A 15,782-nucleotide genomic window follows, 5' to 3' on the forward strand; every position below is an offset into this window, starting at 1 on the left:
GCAGGGACCGAACAGTGAATTCAGTCTTCTCCATATTTGATTGAAGTTATTTAGTCAGCAGGAAGAGAACCAGAATGAGCCCTAAGTCTGATATCTGGTATAACTTAGTTCGAGAGAGAGAGGAAGAACAAAGGAAACCCTGGAAGATTTGGAGAAATTATCTTCGCGATTGCTCATCAAATCTCCACACAGTCATTACTGGACACTGTACTGTTCTATGTTCTAAGGTTCACCTCTGTTATTCTAATTGGTCAGTCAGGGTGATTCAGATTAATGTCTGTCACAAGTCATGAATGAAGTGACTTATAACGCATATTCTTACCTCTAATTATACAACTTTGGTAAAAGGATACAGAAGTAATGATCGAATAATTTATTTGGATTTCGGCCCAGGGAGGAGGGAGAGTGTGTGGGACGGGGATTTACAGCTTTGGGGACAGAAGAGAGTCTAAAATATTCCGCAGAAACTGGAATTAACTGTTCAGAATTTCTATCCCGTACTGATAGTGTGCCCTTTGTAAACTCGCCACCTCTGGACTCGGAACCACCTGACCACCTGTACCATCAATATAATGCTAGGGGGCATAGGTTTAAGGTGCGTGTGGCAAGGTTTTGAGGAGATGTACGAGGTAAGCTTTTTACACACAGGGTAGTGGGAGCCTGGAACTCGCTGCCGGAGGAAGTGGTGGAAGCAGGCACGATAGGGATGTTTAAGGGGCATCTTGACAAATACATGAATAGGATGGGAATAGAGGGATATGGACCTCGGAAGTGCAGAAGGTTTTAGTTTAGACGGGTAGCATGGTCAGCACAGGCTTGGATGCTGAAGGGCCTGTTCCTGTGCTGTACTTTTCTTTGTTCTTTTACATTGCATTAGGAGAGGATTTTCAGGGCAGCCCGGTGGCGCAGTGGGTTAGCCCTGATGCTTCACGGTGCTGAGGTCCCAGGTTCGATCCCGGCTCTGGGTCACTGTCCGTGTGGAGTTTGCACATTCTCCCCGTGTTTGCGTGGGTTTCGCCCCCACAACCCAAAGATGTGCAGGCTAGGTGGATTGGCCACGCTAAATTGCCCCTTAATTGGAAAAAAAATGAATTGGGTACTCTAAATTTATTTATTTTTTAAAAAGGAGAGGATTTTCAGAAGGAAACACAAACCAAATATCACATTACGATCCAACAGTGTCACTCAGTTGGTGTGGACCTAACTATCCTCAGACTATAATTATGGAATGAAAAATGATTGTTTTGTTTGTGGGAAAATATTTCAAACAGCAGTGTGACTGGAAAAGCACCGAGACACACACGCACCCGAGTGAGAGTGTTCCAGTGAACTGACTGTGGAAAGAGCTTTAACCAGTTACACAGCCTGAAAAAACACACCATTCATTAAGGGGGGAAACCATACACGTGTTCTGTGTGAGGACCAAGCTTCACTTGATTGTCTAAAGAGGATGTGGATAAAGACACTGACTCCATGTAGACACCATGGAAACCGTGGGGTATGATTTTCGCTTAGGGGGTTTCCAAAATGCGAGAGGTCCTGGGTTCATATCCCAGATGAGCCCTGCACAGTGCTTGACTGGGGAGGTGATGGTGTAGTGGTATTGTCACTGGATGAGTAATCCTGAGACCCAGCACAATTCTCTGAGAATGCAGGTTCAAACCCCATCACGGCAGATGCTTCGTTGTGGCTTGTATTTGAACTTGAGGGCAGCACGGTGGCCTAGTGGTTAGCACAGCTGCCTCACGGCGCTGAGGTCCCAGGTTCGATCCCGGCTCTGGGTCACTGTCCGTGTGGAGTTTGCACATTCTCCCCGTGTCTGCGTGGGTTTCACCCCCACAACCCAAAAATGTGCAGAGTAGGTGGATTGGCCACGCTAAATTGCCCCTTAATTGGAAAAAATAATTGGGTAATCTAAATTTTTTTAAAAAGTATTTGAACTTGAATCCAATAAATCAGGGGCAGCATAGTTGCTTCACAGTTCCACTGTCCCAGGTTCGATTCCTACTTGGGTCATTGTCTGTGCGGAGTCTGCACGTTCTCGTCCCTCTGTGGGTTTACTCCGGGTGCTCTGGTTTTCTCCCAGTCCAAAGATGTGCAGGTTTGGTGGAGTGGCCATGCTAAATTGCCCTTAGTGTCCAAAAGGGTTAAGTGGAGTTAGTGGGTTATGAGGATAGGGTGGAGGTGTGGGCTTGAGAACGGTGTTCTGTCCAAGGGCCAGTGCAGACTCAATGTGCCGAATGGCCTGTTCTGCACTGTAAATTATATGGTTTTGGAAGTTGGATGTCAAACAGTTTCGTGAGAATTGGGTCAAAGGAGCAAAGGGTAAGTCTCACAGACAAGATGAGCGCTGAGAGAGCATGATGGGAGAGCTATCAGGAAAAGAGGGGAAAGATGTGAGTTCAGAATTTGGACGAGAAAGGTCTTCGAGGCAGTTTTACTGCGTGGTTGAGTGGAAGAGGAGCTGTAGAATCAGCTGATCAGATTGTTTAAATGGGTGGGGTTTTCCAGATCTTTCTGCTGGCTGGATCTTCCAGTCCCACAGATCTCTCGGTCTGCTGTTCCAGTTCATTGGCTGACTCATTGGGTTCGCTGTAGGCTTCTTGGGGTCTGTGGAAGAACTCCCGGTGCCTCATTCACCTGATGAATTCCCTGGAGTGGAGAAACTACGACATCTTCTTCGCAGCCTTCAACACGTCATCGATGAAGACGAACATCTTGCTAAGACCATCAACACTGCTTGCCTCCAAACAACCGCGCAACCTCAAACAGACCATTGATTGCAGCAAATTACCCAGCATTCAGGAGAATAGCAATCCTGACACCACACAACCCTGCCATGGCAACCTCTGCAAGACGTGCCAGATCATCAACATGAGTACCACCATTACACATGAGAACACCACCCAACTAAGTCTGCGGTATATACTTGTGCGACTCGGCCAACGTTATCTACTTCATTGGTACATTGGTGAGGCCATACAGATACTGCGACAACGGACAAACGGATATCGCGCAACAATCGCCAGGCAGGAATGTTCCCTTCCAGTCAGCGAACACTTCAGCAGTCAAGGGCATTCAGCCTCTGATCTTCGGGTAAGTGTTCGGCCTTCAGGACGCGCGACAACACAGAAACTGATAGCCAGGTTCCGCACGCATGAGTACGGCCTCAACTGGGACTCTGGATTCATGTCACATTACATGTGCTTCTGGAATCCTACCAACTGTCCTGGCTTGAGACAATTCACACCTCTTTAACCTATGATTATCCTCTTTAGTCGCACGTATGGACCTGTAAAGACAATTACCTGCAAAGACTCGCATTCAAAGTACCATTTTGCATCATTGAATTTTTCTACATCTGTGTTTGTGGAACCCACATCTTCATTCACCTGAGGAAGGAGCTGCACTCTGAAAGCTAGTGATTCTAAACAAACCTGTTGGACTTTAACCTGATGTTGTAAGACTTCTTACTGTGCCGACCCCAGTCCAATGCCAGCATCTCCACATCATAAATGAGAAGTATTTAATGCTTCTGCTAGTTTTGAACCAGGCACCCTTTGCACATTAGGCACATGTGATAATCTCTACGCTACAGAAACAGTTGGAAGCACAGTACCAATGGACCTTTGCAATATAATTGATTCACATCATTATCAATGTTCACTACTGAATAAACTTCAATTTAATTATTTTTTTTGTGATGAAATCAATACATAGTTATTATAAAAAAGATACAGAAGGCGAAATGGCTGCAGAAAGGCACATGTTAAAGGTATAAAAGGGCTTCCTTGACCTTATTACTAAGGCCAGTGAATACACTGTGAAAATAACAATTTACAGGCAGCAAGGTGGCACAATGGTTAGCACTGCTGCCTCACGGCGCCGAGGCCCTAGGTTCGATCCCGACCCTGGGTCACTGCTGTGTGGAGTTTGCACATTCTTCCTGTGGTTTTGTTGGTCTCACCCCCACAACCCAAAGATGTGCAGGGTAGGTGAATTGGCCACGCTAAATTGTACCTTAATTGGAAAAACTGAATTGGGTACTCGAAATTTTTTTTTATAATGAAAATAAATTTTAAAACTAAATATGATTACACATGCGTACTTACAGCTTCCTACATTACAACAGTGAATACTTTTCAAAAGTACTCCATTGGCTTTAAAACACTTCAGGAGGTCCAGTGGGAGTGAGAGGTTTTATAGAAATGTACATTTATTCGAATTGTCCACAAACGAGGATATATTACACTCGGTGTCCTCACCAATTTATTGATAAAGGTTGAGTCTTACTTTTGTATAATAACCACGTCATTGACACAATTTTGTGCAATTCCAGACATACCATATGCACAATTACTTGTAAAACACAGCGAGTTGTTGTGATTTGGAATGCACTGTCCATAATTGGTGCTGGAATCTCATTGGACTGTAACTTCCAAAAGGGAATTTGGTACATTCTGAAAAAGAAAACAAAATAGTCGAACTATGGGATTAAATGGGTCGCTGTACGAAAAGCTGGCACGGGGGAAATGGGCCAAATAGACTCCTCTGCGCTCTAGCAACCTTGTGTACATGTAAAGCGAGTGGTAACAAACTGGAACCTACTGCCTATGAGGGTAGGAGATGCAGAGATGATGGAAGGATTTCAATAGGAAATTGGACGGGCACTGAGAGAAATAAACCCACAAGGATTTGGGGATAGAATGGGGCAACGGACAGACTGGCTTCGTCCACAGGGAGCCGACGGTCCCAAAGGGCTGAATGGCCCCATTCCCCACCCTCCAGATGCTGTGATCTCAGGAGAGAAATTCAGCTGCTCCAGTCACTCCAACTAACTGGAGTCCCTCATCCCTGGTGTCATTATTGTAAACGTCCTCTACACCCTCTCTTAAGAATTTCACATATTTCCTAAAGTGTGGAGCCCATATATAGGGTTCCATTGCAGAGGGATATAATTGAAAAGCACAGAGGAAATGTTCAACTTGTTTAAAACGATGGTTCGACGACACTGGGAGCTCTGTCAACATTAGTGATCTCCATTTAGAAAAAGGAAATAGAGGCACTGGATAAGGTGCAACAAAGATAATAGACAGAACTGAGAGCATTGAACACTTGGGAAAGGCTGGGGCTGCTTTTTTCTGGAAAAGAGAAGACTGATGGGTGACCTTTCAGATTATGAACGCATTAGTACGGTGGCACAGTGGTTAGCATTGCTGCATACGGCGCTGAGGACCCGGGTTCGAACCCGGCCCTGGGTCACTGTTCGTGTGGAGTTTGCTCGTTCTCCCCATGCCTGCGTGGGTTTCACCCCCACAACCCAAAGATGTGCAGGTTAGGTGGATTGGCGATGCTAAATTGCCCCTTAATTGGAAAAAAATAATTGTGTACGCTAAATTTATTAAAAAAAGATTATGAACGGATTCAATAGTCCAATAGGAATTTTAATAGACACCTCTTTACCCAGCGAGTGGTGAGAATGTGGAACTCGTTACCACAGTGAGTGATTGAGATGAACAGCATGAATCCATTCCCGTACCAGCCTCCCCGGACAGGCGCCGGAATGTGGCGACTAGGTGCTTTTCACAGTAACTTCACTGAAGCCTACTCGTGACAACAAGAGATTTTCATTTCATGATATTTAACCTTCTGTGTTTTGGTGTGAAACATTTTGGCGCCTTAATCCCATTCATGTATAAGAAAGGAGGGCTGACAGCAAATCCGCACTGAGCCTGGATTTCCTCATCTCCCTGAGTGGCTTTTCCTGTTTCTCCATCAGGAAGACCGTTTTTTTCTTCCCCAAAGCTGGTTCAGATAAGTCTCTGGCATTTCCTCTAAGTCAGTTACAGTATCGTTTGTGTCTGTCCTTTTGAGTACACATTACTATAAGACATCCTTCAATCTGGCCTGTTGCATTTGCTGATCCCAATGCCATCTACTCTGCATTGGAGAGATAAATGCCGACTGGGTGACCGCTTTGCAAAACAGCTTCGCTCCATCGACAAGCTGGTGGCAGACTCTCCTGTCGCTTGCTATTTCAACTCACTGTCCTGCTCTCATGTCCATATGTCCGATCTTGGCCTGCTGCAATGTTCCCTTGAAGCCCAGCACAAAGCTTTTTTTTAAAAAAATAATTTTTATTGAAAAATTTTGAATTTATACAACAACGAACTATAATAAAATACCAAAAATAACAATATTAGCAATCATAAACATTCGCCCCACCTCCATGAACAACATAGCATTGTAACAACGCAAATTAACACAATATTAAGTTACATAATAGAAACTACAATAATGAACACACCCCCGAAAACACTCTATCCATCGTCCCCCGCGAGGGCAGCAAAGGGGCAGCTACATACATACATGAGGGAGAAAGGAATAGAAGGAGATGCTGTTGGGGGGGGGGGGGGGGGGGGGGGGAGAGAGATATAGAGGGGTGGGTGAAGGCTCATGTGGAGCATAAATACTGACACAGACCATGGCTACCCTCAGCCGGTATGGGAATTTAACCTGTGCTGCTGGTGTCACTCAGCACGAAGCAGCCATCCAGCCAACTGAGCTAACCGATACCTGTGTAAATCTGTAATAATTCCTTAACCATTGGTGATTGCCTGTCTCCCACCATACTATTTAATGTAGTTTCCCAGTGCCCTTCAGATAACTTGCCCCTCACACCCGAATAAATTTCTTCTGTGATAAACACCAAGATAAATTAAACAAAAGAAACATGTAACCACCATAGCCCATCTTCATGGCAATGTGGCATGATTTGGGGGGTTTCCAAGAGAGAGCTAAGACGAGCAAGGAGGGGACATGAGAAGTCTTTGGCAGGTAGGATCAATGAAAACCCAAAAGCTTTCTATAGGTATGTCAGGAATAAAAGAATGACTCGGGTAAGAGTAGGGCCAGTCAAGGACAGTGGTGGGAAGTTGTGTGTGGAGGCTGAGGAGATAAGCGAGATACTAAATGAATACTTTTCGTCAGTATTCACTCAGGAAAAAGATAATGTTGTGGAGGAGAATGCTGAGACCCAGGCTATTGGAATAGGTGGCATTGAGGTGCGTAGGGAAGAAGTGTTGGCAATTCTGGACAAGATGAAAATAGATAAGTCCCCGTGGCCTGATGGGATTTATCCTAGGATTCTCTGGGAAGCCAGGGAAGAGATTGCTGAGCCTTTGGCTTTGATTTTTATGTCATCATTGGCTACAGTAATAGTGCCAGAGGACTGGAGGATAGCAAATGTGGTCCCTTTGTTCAAGAAGGGGAGTAGAGATAACCCCAGTAACTATAGGCCGGTGAGCCTCACATCTGTTGTGGGTAAAGTCTTGGAGAGGATTATAAGAGATACGATTTATAATCATCTAGATAGGAATAATATGATTAGGGATAGTCAGCATGGTTTTGTGAAGGGTAGGTCATGCCTCACAAATCTTATCGAGTTCTTTGAGAAGGTGACTGAACAGGTAGACGAGGGTAGAGCAGTTGATGTCGTGTATATGGATTTCAGTAAAGCATTTGATAAGGTTCCCCACGGTCGGCTATTGCAGAAAATACGGAGGCTGGGGATTGAGGGTGATTTAGAGATGTGGATCAGAAATTGGCTAGTTGAAAGAAGACAGAGGGTGGTGGTTGATGGCAAATGTTCAGAATGGAGTTCAGTTACGAGTGGCGTACCACAAGGATCTGTTCTGGGGCCGTTGCTGTTTGTCATTTTTATAAATGACCTAGAGGAGGGCACAGAAGGTTGGGTGAGTAAATTGGCAGACGACACTAAAGTTGGTGGAGTTGTAGACAGTGTGGAAGGATGTTGCAGGTTACAGAGGGACATAGATAAGCTGCAGAGCTGGGCTGAGAGGTGGCAAATGGAGTTTAATGTAGAGAAGTGTGAGGTGATTCACTTTGGAAAGAATAACAGGAATGCGGAATATTTGGCTAATGGTAAAATTCTTGGTAGTGTGGATGAGCAGAGGGATCTCGGTGTCCATGTACATAGATCCCTGAAAGTTGCCACCCAGGTTGATAGGGTTGTGAAGAAGGCCTATGGTGCCTTTATTGGTAGAGGGATTGAGTTCCGGAGCCATGAGGTCATGTTGCAGCTGTACAAAACTCTGGTACGGCCACATTTGGAGTATTGCGTACAGTTCTGGTCGCCTCATTATAGGAAGGATGTGGAAGCTTTGGAACGGGTGCAGAGGAGATTTACCAGGATGTTGCCTGGTATGGAGGGAAAATCCTATGAGGAAAGGCTGATGGACTTGAGGTTGTTTTTGTTAGAGAGAAGAAGGTTAAGAGGTGACTTAATAGAGGCATACAAAATGATCAGAGGGTTAGATAGGGTGGACAGTGAGAGCCTTCTCCTGCGGATGGAGATGGCTAGCACAAGGAGACATAGCCTTAAATTGAGGGGTAATAGATCTAGGACAGAGGTAGGTTTTTTACGCAAAGAGTGGTGAGGCCGTGGAATGCCCTGCCTGCAACAGTAGTGAACTCGCCAACATTGAGGGCATTTAATGTGGGCATCTACATCGTGGGCCGAAGGGCCTGTACTGCGCTGTATCGTTCTATGTTCTATAAATGGGAATGAAACATCTTCTAACCTCCAAACACACTTTCACTCTTTGATCCTTGTGAAATGTGAAACCAGATATTCGTAAGAAGGCTCAGAGAGAATCACCCCACTGGAGACGAAGCCGTGAGACCGGCCAGTCGAGCAGAAAGAAACCCTCTGACCATCCCCATTGACCAACGGAATAAACAAAATGGAGTCCTGGACGTAATTGAGAACATAAGAACATAAGAACTAGGAGCAGGAGTAGGCCATCTGGCCCCTCGAGCCTGCTCCGCTATTCAATTAGATCATGGCTGATCTTTTGTGGACTCAGCTCCACTTTCCGGCCCGAACACCATAACCCTTAATCCCTTTACTCTTCAAAAAACTATCTATCTTTACCTTAAAAACATGTAATGAAGGAGCCTCAACTGCTTCACTGGGCAAGGAATTCCATAGATTCACAACCCTTTGGGTGAAGAAGTTCCTCCTAAACTCAGTCCTAAATCTACTTCCCCTTATTTTGAGGCAATGCCCCCTAGTTCTGCTGTCACCCGCCAGTGGAAACAACCTGCCCGCATCGATCCTATCTATTCCCTTCATAATTCTAAATGTTTCTATAAGATCCCCCCTCATCCTTCTAAATTCCAACGAGTACAGTCCTAGTCTACTCAACCTCTCCTCATAATCCAACCCCTTCAGCTCTGGGATTAACCTAGTGAATCTCCTCTGCACACCCTCCAGCGCCAGTACGTCCTTTCTCAAGTAAGGAGACCAAAACTGAACACAATACTCCAGGTGTGGCCGCACTAACACCTTATACAATTGCAACATAACCTCCCTAGTCTTAAACTCCATCCCTCTAGCAATGAAGGACAAAATTCCATTTGCCTTCTTAATCACCTGTTGCACTTGTAAACCAACCTTCTGTGACTCATGCACTAGCACACCCAAGTCTCTCTGAACAGCGGCATGCTTTAATATTTTATCGCTTAAATAATAATCCCGTTTGCTGTTATTCCTACCAAAATGGATAACCTCACATTTGTCAACATTGTATTCCATCTGCCAGACCCGAGCCCATTCACTTAACCTATCCAAATCCCTCTGCAGACTTCCAGTATCCTCTGCACTTTTCGCTTTACCACTCATCTTAGTGTCATCTGCAAACTTGGACACATTGCCCTTGGTCCCCAACTCCAAATCATCAATGTAAATTGTGAACAATTGTGGGCCCAACACGGATCCCTGAGGGACACCACTAGCTACTGATTGCCAACCAGAGAAACACCCATTTATCCCAACTCTTTGCTTTCTATTAATTAACCAATCCTCTATCCATGCTACTACTTTACCCTCAATGCCATGCATCTTTATCTTATGCAGCAACCTTTTGTGTGGCACCTTGTCAAAGGCTTTCTGGAAATCCAGATATACCACATCCATCGGCTCCTCGTTATCTACTGCACTGGTAATGTCCTCAAAAAATTCCACTAAATTAGTTAGGCACGACCTGCCTTTAACGAACCCATGCTGCGTCTGCCCAATGGGACAATTTCTATCCAGATGCCTCGCAATTTCTTCCTTGATGATAGATTCCAGCATCTTCCCTATTACCGAAGTTAAACTCACTGGCCTATAATTTCCTGCTTTCTGCCTACCTCCTTTTTTAAACAGTGGCGTCACGTTTGCTAATTTCCAATCCACCGGGACCACCCCAGAGTCTAGTGAATTTTGGTAAATTATCACTAGTGCAGAACAGAAACAATAACAGCAGAATCCAATCCCTGTAATCAGTTGTGAACTTGTTGGTGTCTCAGGAAGTGCGATGAATTACAAAATCTATTCGCACATTGAGAGCAGGTGAACGGCCTCCCCCCAGTGTGAACTCCCTGGTGTGACTGCAGACGGCATAACCGAGTGAATTGTGTAAATAGAGGTGAATATCTTTGAGTTATGGGGGTGACACCCATGCAGACACTTGGAGAACTTGTCTCCACACGGACAGTGACCTGGGGCCAGGATTGAACACTGGTCCTCAGCTCTGTCCGACTGCAGTGCTAAGCACTGCGTCACCTAATGATTTAGATGAGGGAAAAAAACGCAAATTTGCAAATGACACAAGTTGCGTGGGAGGCTGAGCTGTGAGGAGGTTGCAGAGATCCTTCAGTGTGATTTGCACAAGTTGAGTGAGTGGCAAATGAATGGCAGATACAGTATAATTTGGAGAAATGCGAGGTTATCCAGTTTGGTAGCAAAACGAGAAGGCAGACTATTATCTGAATTGTCATAAATTAGGAGAGGGCAATGTGCAACGAGACCTAGGTATCCTTGTACACCAGTCACTGAAGGTAAGCATGCAGCTACAGCAGATGGTAAATGGTATTCTAGCCTTCATTGCAAGCGGATTCAAGTACAGGAGCAGGAATATCTTGCTGTTATTACACAGGGCCTTGGCGAGGCCATACCTGGAATATTGTGAACAGTTTTGGTCTCCTTATCTGAGGAAGGATGTTCTTGCTCTAGAGGGAGTGCAGCGAAGGTTTACCAGACTGATTGCTGGGATGGTGGGACTGACGTATGAGAGATTGAATCAGTTAGGATTGTACCCGCTGGAGTTCAGAAGAATGTGAGGGGGGGGGGGGGGAGAATCTCATAGAAATCTATAATATTTTGACAGGATTTGACAGGGTAGATGCAGGAAAGATTTTTCTGATGGTGGGAGTGCACAGAACCAGAGGTCGTAGTTTGAGAATACGGGGTGGACCATTTCGGACAGAGATGAGTAATTTGTTCATCAGAGAGTGGTGAGCTTGTGGAATTTGTGACCACAGGAAATAGTTGAGGCCAATACATTTATGTTTTCAAGAGTCAGTTAGATATCGCATTTAGGGCGAAGGGGATCCAAGGATATAGAGGGGAAAGCGGGATTAGGCTATGGAGTTGGATGATGAGCCATGATCATAATGAATGGCAGAGCAGGCGCTAAGGGCCAAATGGTCTCACCTATTTTCTATGTTTCTATGTAATCCCTTCCCACACTGAGAGCAGGTGAATGGCTTCTCCCCAGTGTGAACTCGCTGGTGAGTCTGCAGGATAAGCTGGCACCCCTGATGATGGAGATATTTGAGGAGGCGATAGGGAAGGGGGTGTTACCACAAACTTTGCGGCAGGCATCGGTTTCCCTGTTGCCTAAAAAGATAAGGATCCGTCAGAGTGTGGGTCGTATAGGCCCATATCACTTTTAAAGGTGAACGCAAAGGTATTAGCAAAGGTACTGGTAGGTAGGCTGGAGAAGTGCCTCCTGAAGGTGACAGGTGAAGATCAGATGGGGTTTGTGTGAGGGAGGGAGGTCTTTTCAAACATTAAGAGGGTATTGAACGTGGTTATGGCGCCGGCGGAGGGGAAGGAAACAGAGGTGGTTGTGGTATTGACGCCGATAAAGCATTTGACCGAGTAGAATGGGGGCACTGATAGCAGTTCTGGAGCGGTTTGGGATTGGTCCACGATTTGTGGACTGGGTAAAGCTACTGTATAAGGAGCCAGGGCCAGTGTCCGCATAAAAAACATCAGCTCGAGATACTTTTCTCTCCACCGTGGGACTAGGCTGAGATGTCCTATGTCCCCCCTGCTGTTTGCACTCGTGATTGAGCCATTGCATTAAGACGTTTGGGGTATGGAAAGGGATAGTGCGGGGGGGGGGGGGGGGGGGGGGGGAATAGAGCACAGGGTGCCCTTGTCTGCCGATGACTGTTATTATATGTGGAGGGGGAATATTGGATCTTCTTCTGGTGTTTGGGTTTTTCTCGGGGTACAAATTAAATCTAGACAAGAGTGAGTATTTTGTGGTGTTCAGGCCGGGAGTGTGGGGGGCTGCCATTCCGTAGGGCAGGGATTAACTTTAGATATCTGGGGGTGCAGGTTGCTCAGGATTGGGGGGGGGGGGGTCACTGGAGGGTTGGTTAAAATGAACATGTTGGCGTGATTTCTGTTTAGTTTCCAATGCCTGCCGATTTTCTTGCCAAAGGCATTTTTGTGGAGAGTTTTAAGGAATAATTTCCTGCAAGTGGAAACATCTTCTCCATATCCACTCTACCCAGGTCTCGCAGCATCCTGTCAGTTTTAATAAGATCCCCCAACGAGTACTGACCCAGAGTACTCAACCGTTCCTCATACAACAAGCTCTTCATTCCAGGGATCATTCCTGTAAACGTCCTCTGGACCCTTTCCAAGGCCAACATATCCTTCTTAGATACGGGGCCCAAAACTGCTCATAATACTCCAAATGGAATCTGATCAGAGCCTTATATAGCCTCAGACGTACATCCCTGGTCTTCTATTCTAGCCCTCTCGATATGAATACATTGCATTTGCCTTCCCAACTGCTGACTCAACCTGCACGCTAACCTTTTTTTAACATTTTTTTCCCTTAAGTTTAGAGTACCCAATTCATTTTTTCCAATTAAGGAGCAGTTTAGCGTGGCCAATCCACCTACCCTGCACACCTTTAGGTTGTGGGGGCGAAACCCATGCAAACACGGGGAGAATGAGCAAACTCCACACGGACAGTGACCCAGAGCCGGCATCGGACCTGGGACCTTGGCGCCGTGAGGCTACAGTGCATCTGCACGTTAACCTGAAGAGAATCGTGAACAAGGACTTCCAAGTCCCTTTGTGCTTGTGATTTCCCCAGCATTTTCCCATTTAGAGAATAGTCTACGCCTCCATTTCTCCTTCCAAAGTGCATAACCTCACACTTTTCCACATTATATTCCATCTGCCACTTCTTTGCCCACTCTCCTAGCCTTGCTTCTTTTTCTGATCACTTTAAATGAATGCCCTCTGTTTATATTCTTGACCTAAATATGACTTGCTATATCAAACGTCTATTGCAGATCCTTAGTTTGAATGTGCTCAAGTGCCTTTCCATTTGAGAACTGTTCAATAAAGTTATTAGAATTATTTGTAGCTAGGGCAGCACGTGGAGCAGTGGTTAGCAATGGGACTACAGCGCTGAGGACCCGGGTTTGAATCCCAGCCCTGGGTCACTGTCCGTTTGGAGGTTGCACATTCTCCACGTGCCTGCATGGGTTTCACCCCCCACAACCCAAAGATGTGCAGGTTAGGTGGATTAGCCAGGTTAAATTGCCCCTTAATTGGAAAAATAAATAACAATAATTGGGTACTCTGAATTTATTTTTTTTAAAAAAAGGATTATTTGTAGCTTCCCCACCAATCAGTTTTTTACATTATCCTGAAGAGACCTTATTTTTATCGGGAGTTAGCTGAAGTGTGTTCCTAACCTCTCATTATCTAAATTTCCATTCACCATTTTTCTGTCCACCTGACCCAGTCCATGGCTTTCTCCCTCATTGTCTAAAACACATCAACAACTTTTGTATAATCCTGGTGCATACATTTAAGTCTAAATCATTGACATATACCGGAAACTGTGGAGCCCCATTGGAAAAAGACGTCCAGGCATCATTCAGTCCTGGATGTGACTAACAGCAGCAACAACAGCGGAATCCAAATCCTGCTGTTGCCTGTGAACTTGCTGATGTCTGTTCAGGTTGTTTGACTGAGTGAGTCTCCTCCCACACACAGAGCAGTTGAACAACCTCTCCCAAGTACCGCTCCCACTTTTGGGTGACACAGTAGCTCAGTGGTTAGCACACTTGCTTCACAGCTCCAGGGTCCCAGGTTTGATTCCCGGCTTGAGTCACTGACTGTGCGGAGTCTGCGCGTTGTCCCAGTGTCTGCGTGGGTTTGCTCCGGGTACTCCAGTTTCCCCCCACAGGCCAAAGATGTCCAGGTTAGATGGATTGGCCATGCTAAATTGCCCTTAGTGTCCAAAAAGGTGAGGTGGTGTTATGGGTTAGGTTGGAGGTATGGGCTTAAGTGAGGTTCTCTTTCCAAGGGCCGGTGCACTCGATGGGCCAAATGCCCTCCTACTGCACTGTAAATTCTATGATTGTGTCAATGTGAGTGCGTTGGTGTCTCAGTAAAATCATTTTTGTTTTAAAACTCTTCTCACAGTCAGCACATTTAAAAGGTCTCTGATCAGTATGAACAAAGTGGTGCTCCAGGAGGTGGGATGACCGAGTGAATCCCTTCCCACACACAGAGCAGGTGAATGGCCTCTCTCCAGTGTGTGTGTGTTGATGTGTCAGCAAATCCTTTATGCATTTAAAGCTCTTTTCACAGTCAGCACATTTAAAAGGTCTCTGGTCAGAGTGAATCTGATGGTGAATCCGGAGGTTTGACAAATCATTAAATCCCTTCCCACATTCCAAACAGGTGAATGGCCTCTCCCCAGTGTGAGTGCGTTGATGGAACAGTAAATTCCTTCTGCGTTTAAAGCTCTTTCCACAGTCAGCACATATAAACGGTCTCTGATCAGTATGAACAAGTTGATGTGTCTGGAGGTGGGATGACCGAGTGAATCCCTTCCCACACGTGGAGCAGGTGAACGGCCTCTCCCCAGTGTGAGTGCGTTGGTGTGTCAGTAATTCAGTTCTGCTTTTAAAACTCTTCTCACAGTCAGCACATATAAACGGTCTCTGATCAGTATGAACAAGTTGGTGTGTCAGGAGGTTGGATGACCGAGTGAATCCCTTCCCACACGTGGAGCAGGTGAATGGCCTCTCCCCAGTGTGAATGCGTTGGTGTGTCAGTAAATCATCTGTGTTTTTAAAGCTCTTCTCACAGTCAATACATTTAAACGGTCTCTGGTCAGTATGAACAAGTTGGTGTTTCTGGAGGTTTGATGACTGAGTGAATCCCTTCCCACACACGGAGCAGGAAAATGGCCTCTCACCTGTGTGAACATGCTGGTGTTTGATGAGGGTCGATGACAGAGCAAATCCTTTCCCACACACGGAGCAGGGAAATGGCCTTTCACCTGTGTGAACATGCTGGTGTTTGATGAGGTTCGATGACAGAGTGAATCCCTTCCCACACACTGAGCAGGTGAATGGCCTTTCCCCAGTGTGACTACGTCGATGAATTTCCAATTCAGATGGGTAATTGAATCCCATCCCACAGTCCCTGCATTTCCATGGTTTCTCCATGGTTATTGACAGGCTATCAGGTGTAGGTGGGATACAGATTTGAGGTCACTATCTGATCAGCCGTGATGTTATTAAATGGTGGAACAGGCTCACGGGGCTGAATGTCCTATTGCTGCTTCTTGATTCCTTTGGTACGAATGTCCTTATGTCTCTCC

The 15,782-nt window shown here is 45.7% G+C and overlaps 1 protein-coding gene across 2 annotated transcripts; it reads right to left on the reverse strand.

The window, feature by feature from the left end:
* Positions 1-4,244: 4,244 nt before the first annotated feature.
* On the reverse strand, positions 4,245-15,776 carry LOC119960674 (zinc finger protein 239-like). Of its 2 annotated transcripts, none has more exons than XM_038788296.1 (2): positions 15,375-15,776; positions 4,245-4,460 (listed from the first exon to the last, which is right to left on the reverse strand). In XM_038788296.1, the coding sequence occupies exons 1-2, from the start codon at positions 15,625-15,627 to the stop codon at positions 4,357-4,359; spliced, it is 357 nt and encodes a 118-aa protein (XP_038644224.1). In that variant the 5' UTR covers positions 15,628-15,776; the 3' UTR covers positions 4,245-4,356. The 2 variants fall into 2 exon arrangements, 1 of the variants encoding a protein (XP_038644224.1); XR_005459480.1 differs by lacking the exon at positions 4,245-4,460 and adding an exon at positions 6,057-6,115.
* Positions 15,777-15,782: the final 6 nt, after the last annotated feature.

The sequence above is a fragment of the Scyliorhinus canicula genome, unplaced genomic scaffold (assembly GCF_902713615.1).
Source record: "Scyliorhinus canicula unplaced genomic scaffold, sScyCan1.1, whole genome shotgun sequence".
Classification (NCBI taxonomy): domain Eukaryota; kingdom Metazoa; phylum Chordata; class Chondrichthyes; order Carcharhiniformes; family Scyliorhinidae; genus Scyliorhinus; species Scyliorhinus canicula.

Bases quoted from the DNA above. Each gene is read 5' to 3' on its own strand.
- LOC119960674 (XM_038788296.1), bottom strand. From the start codon at position 15,627: ATGGAGAAACCATGGAAATGCAGGGACTGTGGGATGGGATTCAATTAC. The intron at 4,461-15,374 runs GTGAGAGGCCAT...TTTCTTTTTCAG, and splicing joins ACACCAGCATGTTCACACAG to AATGTACCAAATTCCCTTTT.